A 20,309-nucleotide genomic window follows, 5' to 3' on the forward strand; every position below is an offset into this window, starting at 1 on the left:
TGTGTCGGGCCCATCCTCATGAAGCCAGCTCAGCAAGTTACACTGAGATTTCCTTCCTCAATGAGTGCTTAGGATTTGGGTTTTCTATGCTGACGTCAATGTGGATTTTAGGACGGAGCCCATCTTGGTCTCTTTCAGTTCACCCTCCACCATCCAGCAGAGGCATCTCATCACAATCTGACTCCATTTCCACTCTGATGAAAACCCTTCAATGACTCCCTGCCTTCTGGATAGATTTTACCCACCTTAGCATAGTTTACAAAATCCTTCACGATCTGGCCCCTGGATCTCCCATCCCTTCTTTTTTTTTTTTTAAAGATTTTATTTTTTTCCTTTTTATCCCCAAAGCCCCCCGGTACATAGTTGTGTATTCTTCGTTGTGGGTTCTTCTAGTTGTGGCATGTGGGACGCTGCCTCAGCGTGGTCTGATGAGCAGTGCCATGTCCGCGCCCAGGATTCGAACTAACGAAACACTGGGCCGCCTGCTGCGGAGCGCGCAAACTTAACCACTCGGCCACGGGGCCAGCCCCCTCCCATCCCTTCTAATTACTTCTCCCCTCTGCCCCTCTCTCTGTCATGAGCCTTCACACACTGAGATCTATGAACACATCAGACCGTTTAAGCAGCTCCATGCCTTGGCTCACACTATTTCCTCTGCCTGGAATATATTCTCCCACCCCTCTCAGACTCATCAGATTTTTCCATCCAACCATGGCATGTGCATTTCTTATTCCAGGCTTAGCTATCTATGCAGTGGACCTGACACACACACAACCTACCTCTGGCCTGGCTCGCCACACTCTGCACCCAGGCTGCACACACAGCCTCTATCAGCTTTCACACACAGACTAGGCCACCTCTCCAGGTGCACACACATTGACACCTTGTGTCCCAGCCAAACATGATCAATCAAAAGAAGACTCTGAGGTCAAACCCATGGCCCCAGAAGCAAGTGACCATGAGCAGAGGCTGTCCCTGATTAGCTGGAGTCCTCCCTGATTCCTTCAAACCGGTTGGGTAATGAGCCCCTCCTTGGGCAGAATCCCATGCAAGACTCTCCAGGGGTCATTGACCCAGGAACACAACTAGGGGGTAGGATCTCAAGGGGCTGCTGGACATTAGCTTTCAGCCCATGGTGAAAGGGGAGCTACCAACACCTCTGTTGTCTGAGATAAAAATAGGATTCTGTTGCCTTAAGGACAGGGAGAGGCAGCATGGCAGGCTTTTACAGGAGTTCTTTATTAGGGCAAGAAACTATGGAATAGCTTCCTATAATAGAGACTACCAGCCCCCAAAAGAAACAGAGTAACAGGTTCCCCAGGAGTAAAATGGCCCTGAGGAGGAGCTGTGCTGCCCTCTGGTGTCCACAGGGGGATGGCGGGATTGTGAGGGGGAGGTGCTGTTCCCCTGGGAGGGGCAGAAAGGCAGGCTTTGTCGCAAGAAGAGAAAGGAGACAGCTGACAACAGGCACATGTGACCCAGGCTTGCTGTTCTCCTGGCCACTAGGACGGAGATCTGGGGTGTCTGTCATTCCACTGAGGGAGGAGGTGACAGTCAGTGGGCTCTGAGCAGGTCCTGAAGGTGGAGGGAGGTTGGAGGAGCCCCATCCCAGGGATAGTGAGGGGGGAAGTGATGGGAGCATCCTGGTGAAGTGAGCTCTCCCCATAAACTCTCCCCTCAAAGATACAATGAAAAGGACATTCATATCCAACAGAGGACATCTACACCACACCAAAGACGTCTGGGAGACTCATGCAGCCACACGTCGGAAGGTGGAGGTGCTGCAGCCTCCCTCAAGGAAGTGGAGGGAAATAAGAGAACACTTCTCTTCATCCCCAAAGGACAGTGACACACGAAGTGTGTGCAGCCTCCATGAGGAAAGCTGGGAGAGAGAAGCATCCCTCCACGGGAACACTATAGATCTCTGAGGTCCCTCACAGCCTAGGGTAAAGCACCTCACAGAGGGCACTAGCTACTACAGGTGTGTCTGCATTAAGGTAACACCCCAGGAGAGCAGATAGCGGGGGCAGAATGAGAAGCCCCTGAGATCACACAGGGGAAGAAAGCACCACTCCATCCCACCTGGCTCCCCAGCAGAGTACCTGGGAGCTGTCCTGCAGATCGCAGCAGGATCAGAATACTCAGCTCTTGACCCTCACCCCGTGGCGAAAGGTGGAAGCAGCGATCAAATACTGCCACAATGCAGAAGCACAATCCACGCCATGTAGCAGTATGAAAAAATGTATTAAATCTTCAGACCAGAAAGAAAATGACAAGTATACCCAGAAACCAATCCTGAAGACACAGAAATCTATAACCTAAATGACACAGAAATCAAAATAGCTATCATTAAAAAGTTCAATGACTAAGAAGAGAATTCCGATAAATAATTCAACGAGCTCAGGGGCTAATCCACAAAAGAGATTGAAACTATAAAGAAGAACCAAACTGAAATATTGGAGATGAAAAACACAATGAATGAGATAAAGCAGAATATAGATTCCCTCAACAGTAAAGCTGATAACATCAGAGGAACGAATCAGCATCATTGAGGACAGAAACATAGAAATGTTTCAGATGGAGCAAGAGAGAGAACTAAGACTAAAAAGAAATGAAGAAAGTCTCTGAGAAATATCTGACTCAATTAGGAAATGAGACATAAGGATTACAGGTATTCAAGAGGAAGAAGAGAAGGAAAATGGAGCAGAAAGTGTGTTCAACAAAATAATAGTGGAGAACTTTCCAAACCTGGGGAAGGAGATGGAAATCCACGTGAAAAAGACCACCAGATCTCCTAACTATGTCAATGTAAAAAGATGTACTGCCAGGCATATAGTACTGAAGCTGGCAAAAGTAAATGACAAAGAAAAAATACTAAGGGCAGCAAGGCAGAAGAAAAACTTACAGAGAAACTCCTATCAGGCTTTCAGCAGATTTCTCAGCAGAAACATTACAGGCCAGGAGAGAGTGGAATGACATATTCAAATCTTTGAAAGACAGAAACTTTCAACCAAGAATACTCTATCCAGCAAAAATATCCTTCAAGATATGATGGAGAAATAAAAACTTTCCCAGATAAACAAAAACTAAGGGAATTCATCGCCACAAGACACCCCATAAAAGAAATCCTCAAGAAGCCCCCCATATCTGAAAAAAAAAAAAGGAAGAAAGGGGTTACAAAGCCCTGAGTAAGGAGATGAATAGGTAGAAAAATCAGAACATTGGAGCTATCTAGCAGAACAGGTTAGCAAACACTCAGGTAAAACATTAAAGATAAAGGGAAGGAAAACACCAAAAACAATCTTGCCATTTTAACCAGGTAAGGTGAGAGGTCCCCGTGCCCAGCCAGGCTGTAGACAGATGGAGGAGTCACAACAACCCACAAACCCCTCCTTATGCACCTGGCCCTCGCCTGCAAGCATTCCACACTTGTACAGCTGCAGACAGGAGTGCAGGATGCAGTAAGATATGCAATATTTTTGTGAAGTCGGTACCCCTGGGCTCCTGGGGGCCTGGGGCTGGGGGCAGAGGAGGGAGGAGAACCTGGCACTAGGCGTCCTCGGACAGGAATCCGGGCGAGCTCTGCCTCTCCCTACCCAGGATCGTGCCTGTGTTCTGTGCTGTGTCACCTCTCTGGGCTCTGGTTTCCGTCCCTGCCAGAGGGAATGATAACCCCTGACCCGCACAGCTCTCAGGGGGCCTGCGATGCACATGTCTGAGGTGCCTGGCAGGTGTCTGGCTGGGAAGAGAAGCTCAGTCCAAATTTCCTCCATGCCGTAGTCTTACTGGTAGCACAGGTGGAGGCAATGAGGTCGGCCAAATGAAGGGCTTTAGGGAGGAATAAGACAGTCTGTCACAGCTCAGGTGGAGTAGCTATTCCGAAAGGGAAGTGCCTCTTTAGGAAGCGCTCAGGGCCAGTGGGCTTGGCCCCGCCCCAGAGTCCTCCCATCTGTACAGCAGGGACCCTTCCCTCCCCTGCTCCTTCTCAGGAGCCGGCAAAACTGGCCTCTTGAGAGGGATTGAAGGGGTCCTAAGCCACGGATCTCCGCCTTGGCTCCATGGGCACCCCCTGGAGATTTTCAAACACCGAGGTCAGGCCCACCCGCAGAGATCCTGATCTAAGTGTTCTGGGTGCGCCCTGGCAGCAGCAGCTTTAAAGCCCCCACCCAGGTCGCCCCCATGTGCAGCCAGGGTCGAGCATCCCAGCCCTAAACCACAGTCTCAGCTGCTGGAAAGCGCAGCAGCCTGGTGTCAGCCCCACCCTGCGTAGGGCGGGGATGGACGCTGGGTCCCTACTCCCACGCCCGGCCAGCTTTTCCCATCCCTCTGTGCCTGGGCAGTGCCTCGTCCCACAGCCTCCACCCAGAGCCCCGTCTCCCATGCCTGTGCCTCCTGCCTCTGCCTCTCACCTGGACCTCACTGTCTCTTGCTCCCAGACTCATCTGTACACATTAGCCACCCACCTGCCTGGGCCCAGTAGGCTGTCACCCAACCTCCTGCATACCTGTCATGGCTTTTGGCTCTGCCCACCCACTGCATGCTCCTCCCCTGAGCCACCTGGTGGTGCTGTGTGTGCCCCTGTAGTCTGCCCCAGCCCTCCCCTGCTGGAGCCCCAGCGTCCACATTGACCTGTTCCCTGCTGGCCACGTCACCACAAGTTCACTCATCACATTCAGAGCCCGGCCTTGTGCTCAGAAAGGGCCACGATCTCTTCCCTTGAGAGGAGCCCATGGCCAGGAGCCAACCTGGACATAGTGGTCATCTGTGAGGGACGGCTGGTTCCTGAGGGGCAGGGGTTCTTCCCAATGAGAGAGAAGATTCCAGGCGGAGTCTGGTGGGACCAAGTTCCCCTTTATAAAGGCAGGGATATTTGTAACCCCTCTCTGTATCCCCAGAGCCAAGCACAGAGCCTGGCTTGGGGCCAGCATCTGATGGAATGAATGAAGGGATGAATGAAGTCAGAGTCCTGTGTGGGCTCACAGGCACTGGACATTCTTCCAGTTCTTAAATGTCCAGCTTGCTGCTTTGTTCCTCTGATGTATATTTCAAAGCCACGTGTCAGCTCCAGATTGCTGCTTCTCCACATCCGCTCAGATCCCGGGCCTGGTGATTACATTTCACTGTGTTGTCACTGCTCTGTGGGGCAAACTTGCCATCACAGGGACCCTCAATGCTTTCCTCCTTCTTCCAGCCTGGATGAGCTGGATGAGTGCAGGCGATGATGGCAAGGATACTGGACACAGGTAATCTCCCCAGTGCCCCTCGCTCCTGGCAAGGCTCAGGGGTCACCTGCATCCCGTGGAGGCTGAGATTTCTCACCAGTGTTCCAGGCTGTCGGTGAGCCTTAGTCAACTGGCCGCAGTGGCCACAACTCTGCTGGAATCTCCGGCCCCTGTCCTGGGGGCTCCCCTGCAGCTGCTGCCCTGCTGGGTCTCACCCTGCTCAAGGCACACCTCTGGAGTGAGACTCATCTTAGCAGTCCTCTCCCAGGGTCAGGTCCTCCGCCTGGCTCAGAGGAGCAAATGTTGGCATTGCCAAGGCCATATGCAAAAGCTCCCATTCTTCCCAAGCCTGACCTAGGGGCCCTGGGTCTGGCTTCTCTCCTATTTTCTGGGAAATTCCCTGCCTCTTTGGAAGCCACCTCATCCCTTTGTTTCTGCTAGATCCTGGGGTCACCTGTCAATCCACTGCTCCCTGGAAACTATATGCGAACAGGCCTCCTGGTGGCCCGGTCCAATGCTCGGTGATCCTAGGGGCCCTGAGGAGTTTATTCTCTTCCCTAACCCCTCAGCCCACAGTTCTGGATGTGATGTCAACACCAGAAGGTGCACAGCTTCCTGGAGAAATGGAGGTAGTCACCTTGAATTTTAAAATCACAATGCCATTAGCATTCTGGTCTTTCTCTAGCCTGCACCCTGTGTTTCCTGCTTTGGAGAAAACCCAAACATACCAAGGACAATGGAGGACACTTTATCTATCCCCTAAAAGGTTCTGGAAGCCACAGGGCAGAGCTCCCTGGCCTTTGTTATTCCTTGTGACAGCCCACCCTACGACTGCTTACTTTGAAGGGATCAGTGCTTAGGTGAGCCACTAGAAACAACGACCAAATCAACACTTGCGTAGAAAAAAGCTCTTTATTCAGTTTGTGCTATAAATGGGAAAGCTAAGATCTACACTACAGGCCTGAGAAGCTGGTTTATAAAGATCAGAATAGCAAGTCAATCAGAGAAAGCTCGGCTGCTACTACTACAGAGAAACTTCGGCTCACAGCTGCATGCAGGATTTTAGACACCGGCTCCTGCTTGCCTGACATTTTGTCTCAGCACCGAACTTGTGTTCCTGGGAAACCTGCTCCCATCTTTTTGCCCCACCTCAACCCACCCCTCCATGTGCCTGGGCCAGAGTGGACAGAGGTGGGGTGCTGCTGGGTGCCAAGGTCTGGGCACTCATTTCTTCCTTTGTCGTGGGTACCGAAGTATATGGGGTCAATGACTGAGTGCTGTGCGTGTTCTCCTGGCTTCACATCTTAGAGCTCCAAGGATGGCCACTGGTGGCGCTGGTGTTCCTCCCCATTATGAAGGCTGCCACAACCAGGACCACGACCAGGAAGACCCCAGCAGAGATGGCAACACTGTGGTAGCTCCCCTGGGTGCTGGCTTGCTCCTCCACGTCAGCCACCGACAGGTCTGGGAAGGAGAGGGACCAGGAGAAGAGGGTCGGCATCACGACGGGCCCAGGGGAGAAAGACGGGGGACAAGTCAGGTGGGGGTCCCAGGGCCGTGATTGAAATCAGAACTGTCTGTCTGGTGGGACAGGAAAAAGGAATAGGAGAGAGAAGTGCTGAGGGGAAACTGAGGTCAGGCTCCAAAGGGCAGTGGAAGGTCAACCCAGGGAGGTTTCATTGTCTTGTCAGCCAACAGAGTCAGAGCAGGTTTTGGGGCGGGAAGTCAGAGCTGGGCTTTGGGAGGTCAAATCTGGATGGAGGCTCCCGATAGACGGGAGGGGAGAGAGCGGGGGCACTGAGGCCAGCTGGGAGATGGGTGCAGAGTCACAGGCAGGAGGTACCCAGGCACCAGCTCCTGCAGCGCTGAGGGGAGAGAAGGGAGAGGAGAGACGCGAGCAGCATCCCTGTCACCCATCACCCACCCGCCGTCCTCTTCTCTGTAGCTCCGACTCCCAGCAGAGGTGTCACACAATCAACGTATGTGACTCATTTCTGAATTGCATCCCCTCCTGCCCAGTGTCAGCTCCACAGGGGCGGGGATTTTGATCTGTTTCTGTTTGTTTAGGAATTTGTCACCTGGAACTCAATAGGCCTTCAAAAAACATGCATGGGATGAAGAGCGAGGAAAGAGCCTAGATCATCTGGACGTCAGGATAGACTGATCTGGGGACTCAAGGAGAGAGAGCCATCAAGGATGCTCTGTGGGATGGAGGCCTGTGACCAAGGGGAGGGTTTGTGACAACTACTGCTAGCCCACACGTGCCCCTGTCACCAGGGCCCCCACGTCTGTTGACCTGGCCCCGGCCTGGACCAGAAATCCCGGGAATCCCTCTGCGAACACTTCCTCACCCACACCCACAACAAGACAGCGCAGCAGGAAACACGGTCCCTGTCCCAATGGAGGAAAGGAAGCAGTTTGTCCAGTGTACGGCCCTGCGGGCAGCCAGAATAGACCAACCCTGCCAGCGTCCCGACGGCCTCCACGCCCTGATGTCATTACCCCTGGGCCTAACTTGTTGTTGCTATTGTCACGAGCAATAATGTTATCAGTAATGTTGTTAATATCGGTGACAATGACAACAGTAAGAAAACCACCGGTTATCGCACCCAGTGACTTGTACCAGGCAGGGGCTGAGGCCACTTAACCAACACATTTTTGTAACCCTCAACAGTCCTAAGAGGTGAGCATTAACACTTTTGTCTCTCAGGTGAGGAGCGTGAGGTTCTGGGAGTTCAGACCCAGGGGATAAAGGGAACAGCTGTGTCTGTGTCCCAGGTCAGAACTCCCATGCCCAAACCCCACACATGGGTCCCCATAGACCAGGAGCCCTTGGAAGAAGGCCGGAAGCAACTCCGCATGGCGCAACGTAGCACAGCATGCCTGGCACACAGTAGGTGCACAAATTGAGGTGGAACGTTACACCCACAGAGACATCCCGAGTCCCCAGGGGTCACAGGCCTGGGCCCTGCTGGGCGGTGGGACAGGAGGGCCACCTACCCAGGCTTCTCTTCTCAGCACTGGGGGCCTGCAGCTGGATGGGGCCCAGGACGACGTCCACCTTCTCCTGGTAGGAGCCTACGTCCCTCTTGGACCTCACCACACAGCCCCTGTGGCAGCGGGAGGAGTAGTCGTACGCCCTGCACGCCACCATCCTACACTGCAGGTACACGGAGGGGAAGCGGTTCAGGAAGTGGAAGGAGCTGAACTTGAAGCGGGCGACGCGGGGCGACGGCCGGGGCAAAGTTTGATAGGTCACGTCCTTCACACACCTGGAAGCAGAGAAGAGTCACCCGTGAGCTCTCACCAGCACCCTGTGCTCTTCAGGACTCGGATGCCCCAGGCAGGCAAGTCCAAGGCCCGGGCCCCCGCTGCCCCTCCGATCCACCCTCTGAATGCGTAGCCCAGACACTGGCTGTCAGCCCTGCAGGGACGTCCTGGCAGGTCTGGGACGTCAGCAGCATCCTAACGCAGCAACTCAGCCCAGGGTTCCCACGCAGACAAGCAGGCCCACAGTGCACAGCGGGTGCTCTGTGACCATGTGCTCAATGGCCCCAGGGAGCCCAGGTGAGTCCAGGAGGTGACAGGGCCCAGAGTAGGGGCAGGAAGGAAGATGACATTTCCTTCCCTTTCCTGGTCTCAGGGCCAGGCCGGGAGACACTCGACTGCTCTCTGGTGTCTCTGGTGCCCTCCCTGTCCAGGGCTGTTTCGTGACCACCTCCCCCTGCCCTGCACCCCGGGCAGCTATGCTTTCCTCATGCGCCGGGTACCCTCCAGGACGCCCGGCCCTCATATCAAGCACTCCGCAATCCCTCCGGCACCTCATCTCTGCTGGTGCTACAAGGATCATTACCTAAGGATCCGCTGAAAGAGATTTTACTCAGCTACGGGGAAGGCGCATCTCCCAGCTCCACCCAGCTGAGAAGGAGCTCACACTGACCGCATGCAGCACTGACGGGAAGATTCCAGGCAATGCGGCCAAGACAACAGCAAGGACCCTGCCCATGGGGTTCAGCATGGAAAGTTTTGGGGATGCATGGCAGGTGTCGCCCGGGCATCCTGACTAGCCTGGAGATGTGACCCAGGGTCCACTTGCTGTCTTGCTTCTGCCTTCCAGAGCTTCCTTCCTCTGCTCTCAACTCACATTCAGATACCAAGTTCTTTTTCCACAGTATTCACTTTAGCAACAAAGGTGGGAGAGAAAGTCCCCAAAGACCCACAAGGAGGTCGGACAGTCATAAACAAGGTTGGGGAAGCTCAGGGGCCACTGGGCAGGAACTGCATTTCCCACAAACCCACATCAGTCTGCGGTCTGTGAGCCAGAGCTGCACAACCCAGGCTACACTTCACAATCTCCCCAGGACATTTTTAAAATACAGATGCCTGAGCTCCAGCACAGATCAAATAAAGAGAATGTGCAGGTGGGGCCCAGGCATGGGTTGTTTGAAGCTCCAGATCATTCTAACGGGCATCCAGGTGGTTGGCGGTCAGGTGCAGCTAACGAGTCCCTGGGCTCCAGGTACAGTGGACACATCTTCCCCCACATGCACCTCCCCCTCTAACCCAGAAAACACCATCAGCTTCTGTGCATTTATGTGCCCGAATTTGACCCACAAGAATTCTTTAGCAAAGAAGAACTAAATCACTCGCTCATTTGAATTCATCTCAATCATTCAACATAATCAGGTATCACCTTGTTACTCTTTGTAGAAAGAGGAGTTGAGTGAGCTACTCCCCCTTCTTTGCTGCCAAGGAGCTGCTGTGAATTGAACCGACTGCATAGACGGTGAAAAAGACAAGCCTCAATACCCATTTATCAAATTGGCACGTATTCAAACTGTGCCTGGGAAGAAACGCTGTTTTTAGTGTCCAGGGAGGTGTGACACTTAACCTCCCAACCCTAATTCCTAGCACAGCCCCTGACCCTCCCAGTACAACTTCCGCATGAAGCAATTGTTACTGAGGAGCCAAGGTCAAATCGTAAGCCAGGAAATGGTGCGCACGCCAATGGACAGAGACGAAAGAGAAGGGACTGGAGGTGCACACTCCGGGGTCCTAGGACCCCTCCATGAGCTCAGAAGAGGACAGGACTCACCAGAGTCCATCATCCGGGAAGCAGAACAATTGTAGAGAACCCCAACCTGGGCACCACTGACCCCAGCCTGGCACTACTGGCCTCCCCTCTGCATCTCTTGAGTTTGGTTGGAACCATGGACTCTAGGCACGTCCATTCTCAGCTGATGGAGGTCAAGGGACCTTCTGCTGCCTTTGATGCAACATTCCTTGCGGACCACCTGCTGCGCATGCTCTTTGCCCAGGGCCCCATCTACTCTTTCTCATTGAATCCTCCCGACAGCCTATGATGTGGGCATCACTATGCTCATGTGATGGGCGAAGAAACGGGCTCAGAGAGGTGCAACTGCCTGCCCGGAGTGATACAGCTAGGGTGTGGCAGGGCTGGCATCTCAATCTTGATCTGCTCCAAAAGCAATGATTTCCCACTGCACGCATGTCTTTTGAATACGAAGGCTTGCCTGGAGTTTGGTCACCCGGGGTCTAATCCCAGTTTACAGCTAACCTGACTGGTGACCACTGGTGAGTCATTCACTTCTCCAGACTCCCATCTCCCTGTGTGTTAACCAGAGACGATAACTTGACTGGTTAAGACTGAGCGACTAGGACCAAAACCTACATTCCTTGAGCCTTTGGGCTACTCATGTTTGAGTTACCAGGCAAAGGTTGAAGTGCCCCCCAGGAAGACACTCCTTACCCGCTCCGGATTAGGTCATAAGTCAGAGACGTAAAGTCACTGGAATATGGCGAAGCCACGCAGGTGTCCACAAACAAGTCCAAGGAGGTGTCGGAATGGAGGATTTCAGCCTGAAGGTACAAATTCTGGTCCAGGTCCACATAGTACGGGCTGCTGGTCACACGATTGGAGAATGAAGAGGATGTATAAAAGGAAATGTTCACATCAAAGTTGCCATACTGGATTTCCGTGACCTCGATGGTGTCATTAGCGATGTACATCGTCTCAACCCAGGTGTCCTGGAGCATCTTGCAGCTGACGTGAATGTGCAGGTCCTTCTTCCTCTTGATGATGCCGCTTGAAACAGCTGCTTTGAGGACGTTGGAATAGGTGATGGTATCATTATCTACCTGGGAGAGGCAGGCAGGGGAGCAGAGTCAGGCAAATGTCACCTGCTAAGGGGATCTCATTGGTGACTTTGGTTAGAAGGAGAGGAAAGTGACTCAACAAGCCTTCAGACCCCGCCAGAACCACAGGGAGATGGCACATGCCTGCTGCCAGGGCCCCATGGCCTGGGAGGGGCCTGCCGCCTGACTAACAAGACTCCTTCCTCTCACTCATCGCCTTCCTCCACCCCATATGGGGGACCACAGTGTGGCCGGGTGTTGGGGTCTCCTGGGAGCTGCTCCTCCTGGGCAGAGGGTGTGTCTCGATGACCCCGTGCCCTTCTGTTACTCAGCTGAGCTTGGACCCCTTGGCTCAGGGCCGTTCTGGCTTGTGCTGTTTCCTTCTCACTGCTGCTGGGAGGAGTCAGTCCCGTCCTTGTGGGAGGAGCTGACGGGAGCAGTTTCCCTGTGCTGCCGGCTGGGTCAGTAGCTACTGCAGCTTGGAGTCTGGAGCTGCTGGAGCTGGAGCAACAGAGATCTGGAGTCAAGGCTGCAGCAGGTCTCTACCTCTGGGGCAGGGACCTCGCCAGAGGCTCCTGTGGACAAGGGGGTGGGCCATGGCCACCTGAGCACTTCCTGTCACACTCTGCTTTCTCACTCCCTGGACCATGGCGCCATTTGCCACTGTGCCTTTCACCAGGCAGCAAATTCATGAGAATGTCGGTCCCCCATGCTGCTGGATGTGCCTACCATCTTGTACGTGACCTTTCTGTGGAGGGAACCTGTGCCTGGTGGTCTGTGAGCATCAGAAGGAAAGGGTGATGTCTAAGCATCTCTCTCTTTTCCAAGGGCTTGGTAGAGCATCAGCAACAGCATCAGCAGCATCAGTAAATATCCAAGGAATGGATGAAAGGTCTCGGGGACAGCGGCCCAGTAAAACTGCAGTTCCGAATGAAGGACTGGGCCGGGAGCTGCCCTCCCAAGTACCAAGAAGACACAGGTGAACAAGGCCCCAGGAAGCTCTATGATCATGATCATCTGGCCCCACGTGAGGTGAACACAAGCGGGCATCACCAGGTGGAGACTGGGGGAAATCTTCCCTCCCAAATGCGATGATAGTCAGAAGCAAACTTCTAAGGGGAAGTACGAGTTCCCAGGTCCGAGTTCCCACAAGCCACGGGCGCTTTTGTAAGAACGAGCACAAAAATCACACCATAGTGGCCTGCACAGAAGTCCTAAAATGTAAGGCAAACTTACTCTTTAAAAAAAAAAACAGTTTGTCGCTTAGTCACATTTAGTCCTGTCCACTGTCAGCAGCAAAACCCGATCCCGGGCCGTTTGGGAGGTTAGACAAGCCCTCCTGAGGCCACACTTGTACAGCTTAAACATGATTATCCCCCAGAACAGGGAGAGTTGGAGAGGCGTTCACTGCATACCTGCAGTTCAGAACCCAACTCTGAATCTGTCCCTCCAGAAAAACGTGTGAAAAGAGAAGGTATAACAAGTAGCTTAAAGTGGTTTTGCCCCGCTCGTCCCCTTCCCTTCTCCTCTCTGATCACTGGCTTCCTATTCTCCCTTCTGAGGGCAGAAAGAGGTTCCTGAGGTCCCAGACCTGGGGCAGGACCAGCCTGGCCTGCAGGGGCACCAGAGCCCGCACGTTGGACTCAGGTCGCGGAAGGACCCAGAGTGGGCTCTGTCCTCCATCTCTTCATGGTAAGTACACTGTGTTTTCTGCCTTTATATATTCTTAAAAATTTTTGACTTTATAGTTGAGTGCCAATGGTTGTCACAATAAACCATATAAATGTTGTCACGTTGTTACTCCTTCAAAGAGGAGCCGAGGTGCCTTCCACTTAACTCTGTACATGAACATGAGAGTTTTCTTAGAATCCCCATGTGTCTGTGGTTTCTACAGTCAAGCTAAAGTCTGAATCCACTCCAAACAGTGCACGTGGAGCACAGGGTTACTTCTCGATCATGAGAAGCAGTTCTGATTGTAGATTAACGTTCATTCGCAGACATCTGCTCAGTTAGGAAGAAGCTCAGTGTGTCATTGGGGGAGACCTCATCTACTCAGCCCCATCAGCCACCATTTGTCAGCACCTGCTAAATGGGGCACCTGGAGGAGCTGTGGAAAGTTCTGGCTATGGATCTTGTCGCCCTGTCTTTGAATTCTGATGTTCACAGTCCACGATCACGTGACCTTGGGCAAGCAGCTTAACTTTTGTAAGCCTCCATTTCCTCATGATTAAATGGAAATAAAAGTCATCCTGAGAAACTGGAAGTCATTGAGAACTCTTAGTTCAGTGGCTGGCATACAAACCTGCCATTAGTAATGTGGTTATAAAGGCTTAGGCTCCACCCCGGGGGACTGGGAGTTGCAAAGAGGAATAAAATATTGGCCCTGCCCCTGAGGCACTCGGTTTGGTAGGGGACACAGGTGTTTAAATGAACAGAGGAATCAGAATGAGGCATGTGCTGCCCACCATCTGTCGAGTTAGAAGAACCAGGGTGGGCACGTTCCTTTGGCAGCTCCTGATGGGGATGAGGGAACATCACGGGGCGGCTCAGAGGTCAGGGTCTCCAGGCTGCACATTTGGAACCAGGATGGCTGATCACCTTTCATGGACTGACTCCCACTGACTAAACTCATGACAAACCAGGATCTAACACAGTCGGTTTACAGGGCCGAATGAGAAAGCCGGGTTGCCTAGAACATTTCCATGGCGTGACCAGTATGTACCTTCTCTGCATGTGGGTCTCCCTAACCTGCTCAGCTCCTCTCAGAAGGAGACCCGGTGTCTGTAGGGACTAAGAAAAGGGAACCCAGTGACCACAATGGCGAGTGCAGACCCTCAAGCCCAGGCATCCAGCCATGGCTGACAGGTCAGTCTAGTGGGTAACGAGTGTCCCCTTCCTCTCCCCATTTCTCATGTGTCAAAGGATCAGGCATGACCTTGCCAAGTAATGAGCAGCACCATCTTCGCAGCCAGCACAGTGCCTGGGACACAGCAAACGCTCAGTGTGTCCCTGGTGAATGACAAACTGAGGCCTCCACATGTGTGTGTCACACTTTCTAGGTACTTGAGCATTTCATGTTGGGGATTTCCTGTAGGCCCAAGCCAAATAAAAGGGTTGGCACTGTGTCTGTTCCCTGACAGATGGAATTTGGAAATGACTACTTAGGCGTCAGTCAAAAATTCACAACTTAGATTGGATAATTTAAAATAAATTTACATAAAATTAAATGCAGCCATTGTAAGTGTACTATTCAGTGAGGTTTGACAATAATCACCCCCACAATAAGACACAGAACATTTCCACTAACATAAATAGCCCCCTTCTGCCCCTTTGCAGTCAATCTCCTCCACCAGGTCGGCTTTCTGTCATTACCCATTTACTCTCCATTTCTAAATTCTACAGAAATGGAGTCACAGAGTAGGTCCCCTGGTCCTGGTGTGTCTGCTTCTTTCACTCAGCGTAACGTTTTTGAGATTCTCAGAGTCTGGCATCGACTCTATCAGTCCTGGGTGACAGACCAAGACCTTGACCCTTCGAAGCCCAGCCTCTGTATTTTTAAAGTGGGATGACAGAGAGAGAGTACTTGGTGGGGTTTGTGGAGTATGACCCTGACTAATCCCAGAGTCTGCCATTTGTAGGGTGACCAGTATCCCAGTTTGCTCAGAATCGAGGAGTTGCCTGGGACATGAGACACTTCCATGCTAAAATCTGCAAGTCCCAGGCAAATCAAGGCAAGTGGTCACGCTACATGGTGACAGCTCAACAAATGGCAGCTGCAGAGACCAATTCACCATGAAGCTAGTGAAGCTTAAGCTTCAGGGCCCCATCCCCCTACCCCCACCATGTACATGGGTTCTTCCCAAGCTATCAACATATTGACACAGCCACATGTTTTTGTACGATTTATAAAAGTAAGATATGTCTACATTCTTTTGCTCAATGAGGCACCCGTCTCTCCCATCCACGCCGCCTCCAAAGCGTGTAACCTTCAGGCCCTATGGAACTGGAAGCGACCCCTGGGAGCTGTCTTCATTATTGTTGACGTGAGTGGCAGCCTACCAGGCACCCTCTGTGCTGGCCAGTGCTGAAAACCTGCCTGGTGAACTTCCCTCCCACTCCTTCCTTGCATTCAGGAGTGGCTGCAGCCACGTCACGGCATCAAGAAACAGAACTATATCTTCACCAAACTACATTTTGGTTCTCCCATAATCATGTCTTCTGTGTCCCCAGCATTCAAGGAGCACAGCGCACATCACAATAAGAAAGCTGCCCAGCAGGAGACAGTGCGGGAGGCCCCAGGCTCACCTGCTCGATGGTGCCGCAGCCTGAGTAGGGAATTGTGAATGTCACCTGGCTCGACGTTATCTGGGGCCGACACTGGCTGCTCCCACCCGAGCTGGGAATGACAAGGTCCCGGGCAGAATAGCCCAGGGACTGGAGGTAGCTCCTGCTCACGCTGGCTTGCATGCGATCCGGCAGACAAAGCAGCTCTGGTGGCCAAGGACAGACAATGCGTCAGTCAGCGCCCCGAGCTGCACAAGCGCCACGAGGAGCCCCCCACACAGAGGCGCAGAGATCCAGATGGCCGACAAGGATGGTGTGCGCGGGACACGCCTCCCCATGACCCCCAGGCGCCTCACGGCCCCAGTCAGCCCCATTCTCAGCAGAGCCCTGTGAGGGCACAGGGACTTTGGATTCCTCTGACGGAGAAATGGAGGCAGGACGTGGCTGAGTGAAACGTTTGCCGAGTTACCATTTACCCATAAGGAAAGTAACACTCCGGTTGAACTGTGGGGTGTGAGGTAAGGTCCTCGAGCCCTGGGAGCAGGTCCGTGCTCACAGTCCCAACTGCAGACGGAGCGTGGACACCGCCTGGCCCTCCCTGGCCAGTCTGTCAGTCAGTCCCCTGCACAGCTCAAAGCACGGCCATTAGCCTCACTGGAAGTGGCTGAGTGACCAGCTCGATCCATGTTCAGACAGCAGCCAAATGTGCCAGGTCTCAGGACATGATCACAGCGTCCCACATGCTGGGAAGGTCACAAGGCTTCAAGACCTCAAAGTCACCTCTGCCCTTGGCAGCGACATCTCACTCTATGCTGAAAGCATCACCCTGCACCTTCTACTTAGTCTCTGCCACCACCGTACGGCCAGTACACTGCCCACGGCCAGTTCTGACCCTTGACTTCGTTTCTGGGCAGCCAGAGTCCCAAGACCCACAGCTCCTGGCCCCTTGGTGACCTGACCAGGCTGCTCTCATTTCTTATTTCACAGCCACAGAAGGTTGAGCGGCTTCTGCTCTCTGAGGTGCACCCACCGCTAGCGAGCCCTCACCAGGGGGACTTACCAGTGCTGTCATTGGAAGGATGAGAGTAGTAGTCGGCCTGGAAGCCTTTCTTTGTGACACTGCCGTCGCTGACAAAGCGAACGGACAGGAAGTTCGAGGACGAACTGAAGGAGCCCCTCGCCCCATCACAGACCCGCGCAATGAGAGGGGAACTGTGGTGGGGGCCGTCGAACACTTCAATGTAATCGTAGTTACAGCCGCCTTCCAGCCTGCAGACAGAACACACAGCTGTGGCTTCACTTTTAACCAGGATTTGACCCAGGAGGTCAGACCTCAGTGAGGGGTCACACCTCTGTGCCAGAAATGCCGACAAAACTAAAACTGAAAATAACAGATTTCCATAAATCCAGCAGAGACTCATCTTCCCAGGACCTACGTGCATGGGTCTCAGTCGTGCCTGTTGGGCCCCACGTATGAAATCCACACGCGGTCTCCTGACAGCCCTTTGCATCTTGAAAGGAAGGGGTCACATCCCGCCTTAGGCTTTTCATTCAATCAAGAAGACCCCCGTTTCCCATGGCACGAAATAAATAGCCATGAATTCGTAGCAATAGAAATAAATAATTGAACAATAATATTGCGCAGATCACACAGCCTTTCTGAATCTCAGATGTGAAGTATTTACAGAGGCGAAGTTCTCCTACCCACACATACCGACAAGAGCTGGTGTGAAGTGCAAATGAAACAGTATGTGGAAAAGGGCCTCATAAAATGTCACAAATGGTTCGGTCATTGTCACTAAGATATTGGCCAAAGAACCAGGGTGGTCAACCTTCCTCCAAGGAATTTCCTAAGTCCCCCGGATCCAAAATGAATTATAATGACATAGGAGAGTGTAATGATGAGGAGATTAAAATAATATTGTGTCTTTTGCAAAACCCCAGATGAATTTCCAAGGCAGAGACTCCCAAGGCCACTGCAACCAGAAACCAAGAGAGAAAACTAGTTCGTTCAGTGACGGCCATTAGAAAAGAAATTATGGGGCCCACTTTCCAGGACACTAGAGGACACTGGTGCCTATGCATGGTCGCCCCTCTCCTTGGACCAATCATGTATTAATGTGGCTTTGCTGATGTCTCCTCTGCCTGAAATGACATTCCTCCCCCGTCTGCATTGGATGAGGAACAACCCAAGCTCTGCAGCAGGACTTCCCCACCCCTGCCTGGCCCCCGGACTCACCCCAAAGAAGCAGGGAGTGGAGAGAAAAGGATACAAAATAACTAGTGTGGCTGTCAATAGGATTCCTTGCATTATCATTACACCTAACAGTGATCCCCCCATTGGCTACCATTTCCCAGGTGCTTTCATGTGTCTCTCTGGTGACCTTCCCAGAATGGGTGAGGGGAGGAAAGCAGGTGTCTCACTCCCCTCTTTGCCTGAGGCTCAGGATAGCAATCTCCTGATGTCCCACAGTCCCTCAGCCAATCAGCGACAGAACCGGGATTTAAACCAGGGCTCTCCTCCTGGCCCCGCCTCCACGGGCTGCCTCTGTGCTGGGTCAACACTGAACCCACAAGAACAAGTTTCCACCCGCCGAACATCTCTTCAGAAGGATAGGCACCGTCCATTCCCTCCAGAAGGCCTGCGAGGTCCCCCATGCTCTGCTTTGCACCCGCACTCACTGGACGTCTCTGAAGACGACAGTCACGCGGTAGTTGTTTTGGACTTCAATGTCCCAGACACATTTGGCGTTGTTCGGATAGTTCCCAGGGTAGGATGGGCTGGAAAAGTGCCCTGAAGGTTGGGACAGGAAGCCTCCGCAGGAATAATTTGCTGTCAGAACAAAATGGAAATGCTGATGCCCCCAGAGCACACTGCACAGTCACCGGGGAAAATTTTTAAACAATTCCCAAGACGGAAACCCAGCAGGAGGGGGCCTGGACCCGACCGGCCACAGAGGGCCAGGAGGGGGCCTGGACCTGGAGAGGCCACTGAGAGCCAGAGGGACCCCTGCCAGGGGGGCTGAACTTAGGGAGCCTCTCCTCCTCATTCTCGTCATCCTCCGCCCAGTGTCCCTGCCTCTGAGGGGAAGGGAAAGGGTATTTGTCAGGAGCTCAGAACTTACTGGTTGGAAGGGTGATGTTGTAAACAGGAGCTGTTGACAAAGAGAAAAGACAATGATCAGTTTCCTGGCATCCTTGACACAGTTACTAAGTGCTGGCTTCCCCCTCGGCCAGAAATGTGCCAACCCTGGGCTCACAGTGGGACGCTGGATACAGGCCTTGCCCTCAGGGAGCTCACAGCCTGCAGGAGACGATGGAAAAGAGTAAACCCCAACGTAGTGGGATGGGGCTGTGACCAAGCAAAACCCAGGCAATACCGGGAGCCCAGAGCTTTGGATCCTGACCCAAAAGGAGCAGGGAAAAGCGGACAGGTAATCAGGCAGGCAGGTAAAAAGGTGGAAACGGGTGTTCCAGGCAGAGGGAACAGCATGTGCAAACAGACTCAGGTAAGAGACTGCCTGGCACATTTGGGGGACATCAGTGTGGATGGAGCAGGGAGATGAGGGAACCAATCAGACGAAAGGAGTGAACCGTGGAGAGCCCAAGAGATCATACTGAGCTGTGGGATCTGTGTCCAGAACTCCCTGAGAAGTCACTCAAAGGTGCCGAGGCTGGGACTGACACTGCATTTCCTAGATGACCCTGGCTGCAATGGAGAATGGGGGCAGGGGGGCCTGAAGCTGCTCTGCTGTAGGAAGCCAGGGGGAGAGGGAGTGAGGGTGGGATGGAGAGGAAGGTCTTGAGGAGCCAGGAGTGTGCTGGGAACACTCAGAGCAGGTTCACCAGGAGCTCAGGAGCCGGTGATCAGGAGCTTCTGCTGGTTACACACCGAGCTCAGCCAGGATGCAGGCCCCATCCCACCCACACTGCCCAGGGTCTAGTGCCCGAGGGGAGAGGCAGGGCATACACAGGTGGCTGGCCTCTCCATGGGACTGACCAGAGACCAGAATCTCATGCTGGGCAGGCTACTGAAGGACAGAGAGGAGCCTAGAGAGAGGCCCAGCTCTCCTTGGGGTAGGACATCAGCTGCAGGGGCTGCCACGTGCTGGGGAAGGCACAAGCGACAAACATGCCCTGCACGATCCAAGGGCAGTGGCAGAGAGGGGCAGCCAGGAGAGGCGATGGAGATCATGGCGCTTACCAGGGGTCGTTGCATATTGTCCTAAAAAAGAATAGAGGAAAAGCATCAGTACCTAAAGTGTGCCTGGAGAGAGGAGATGAGAGGGGCACAGCCACGCCACACAGAGTCTGACCCCCTCAGTGAGTGCATCCGGGGTCCACTGAGTCCTTGCTGTGGAGCCTGTGTTGCTAGCAGGAGGCCTAAGTGGGTTTCCCCAGCTGTTCCACCAGCCCCATTGTTGCTTGGGGGTCATCAGTGTCACAGCCAGGATCATTACACCATCATTTATTCATCATTTCCTACTTGTTGGAATTGTTCAAAGAGTTTACACACATTACCCATTTAAATTCTCTGCCTCCCATTGAAGGCAGGAACAATTATGATCATCTACTTTGAGTAAACGAGGAGACTGAAGCTCAGAGAGGTTAACTCACTGCTAAAGGTCACAGAGCAAATGAGAGAGA

At 53.0% G+C, this 20,309-nt stretch overlaps 1 protein-coding gene across 11 annotated transcripts in view; it reads right to left on the reverse strand.

Annotated features, from left to right (window-relative positions):
• Positions 1-6,115: 6,115 nt before the first annotated feature.
• The window catches only part of DMBT1 (deleted in malignant brain tumors 1), a 55,187-nt gene continuing 40,993 nt past the window's right edge, over positions 6,116-20,309 (reverse strand). For all 11 annotated transcript variants that reach the window (XM_070276118.1, XM_070276130.1, XM_070276104.1 and 8 more), the window contains 8 exons: positions 19,867-19,887; positions 18,788-18,817; positions 18,345-18,495; positions 16,723-16,931; positions 15,684-15,868; positions 10,993-11,381; positions 8,223-8,494; positions 6,116-6,686 (listed from right to left, as the gene is read on the reverse strand). In XM_070276118.1, coding sequence (XP_070132219.1) covers positions 6,520-6,686; positions 8,223-8,494; positions 10,993-11,381; positions 15,684-15,868; positions 16,723-16,931; positions 18,345-18,495; positions 18,788-18,817; positions 19,867-19,887 — 1,424 coding nt within the window. In that variant the 3' untranslated portion in view covers positions 6,116-6,519. The remainder of the gene's footprint in view (positions 6,687-8,222; positions 8,495-10,992; positions 11,382-15,683; positions 15,869-16,722; positions 16,932-18,344; positions 18,496-18,787; positions 18,818-19,866; positions 19,888-20,309) is intronic.

Source organism: Equus caballus, chromosome 1, assembly GCF_041296265.1.
Source record: "Equus caballus isolate H_3958 breed thoroughbred chromosome 1, TB-T2T, whole genome shotgun sequence".
Taxonomy (NCBI): Eukaryota; Metazoa; Chordata; class Mammalia; order Perissodactyla; family Equidae; genus Equus; species Equus caballus.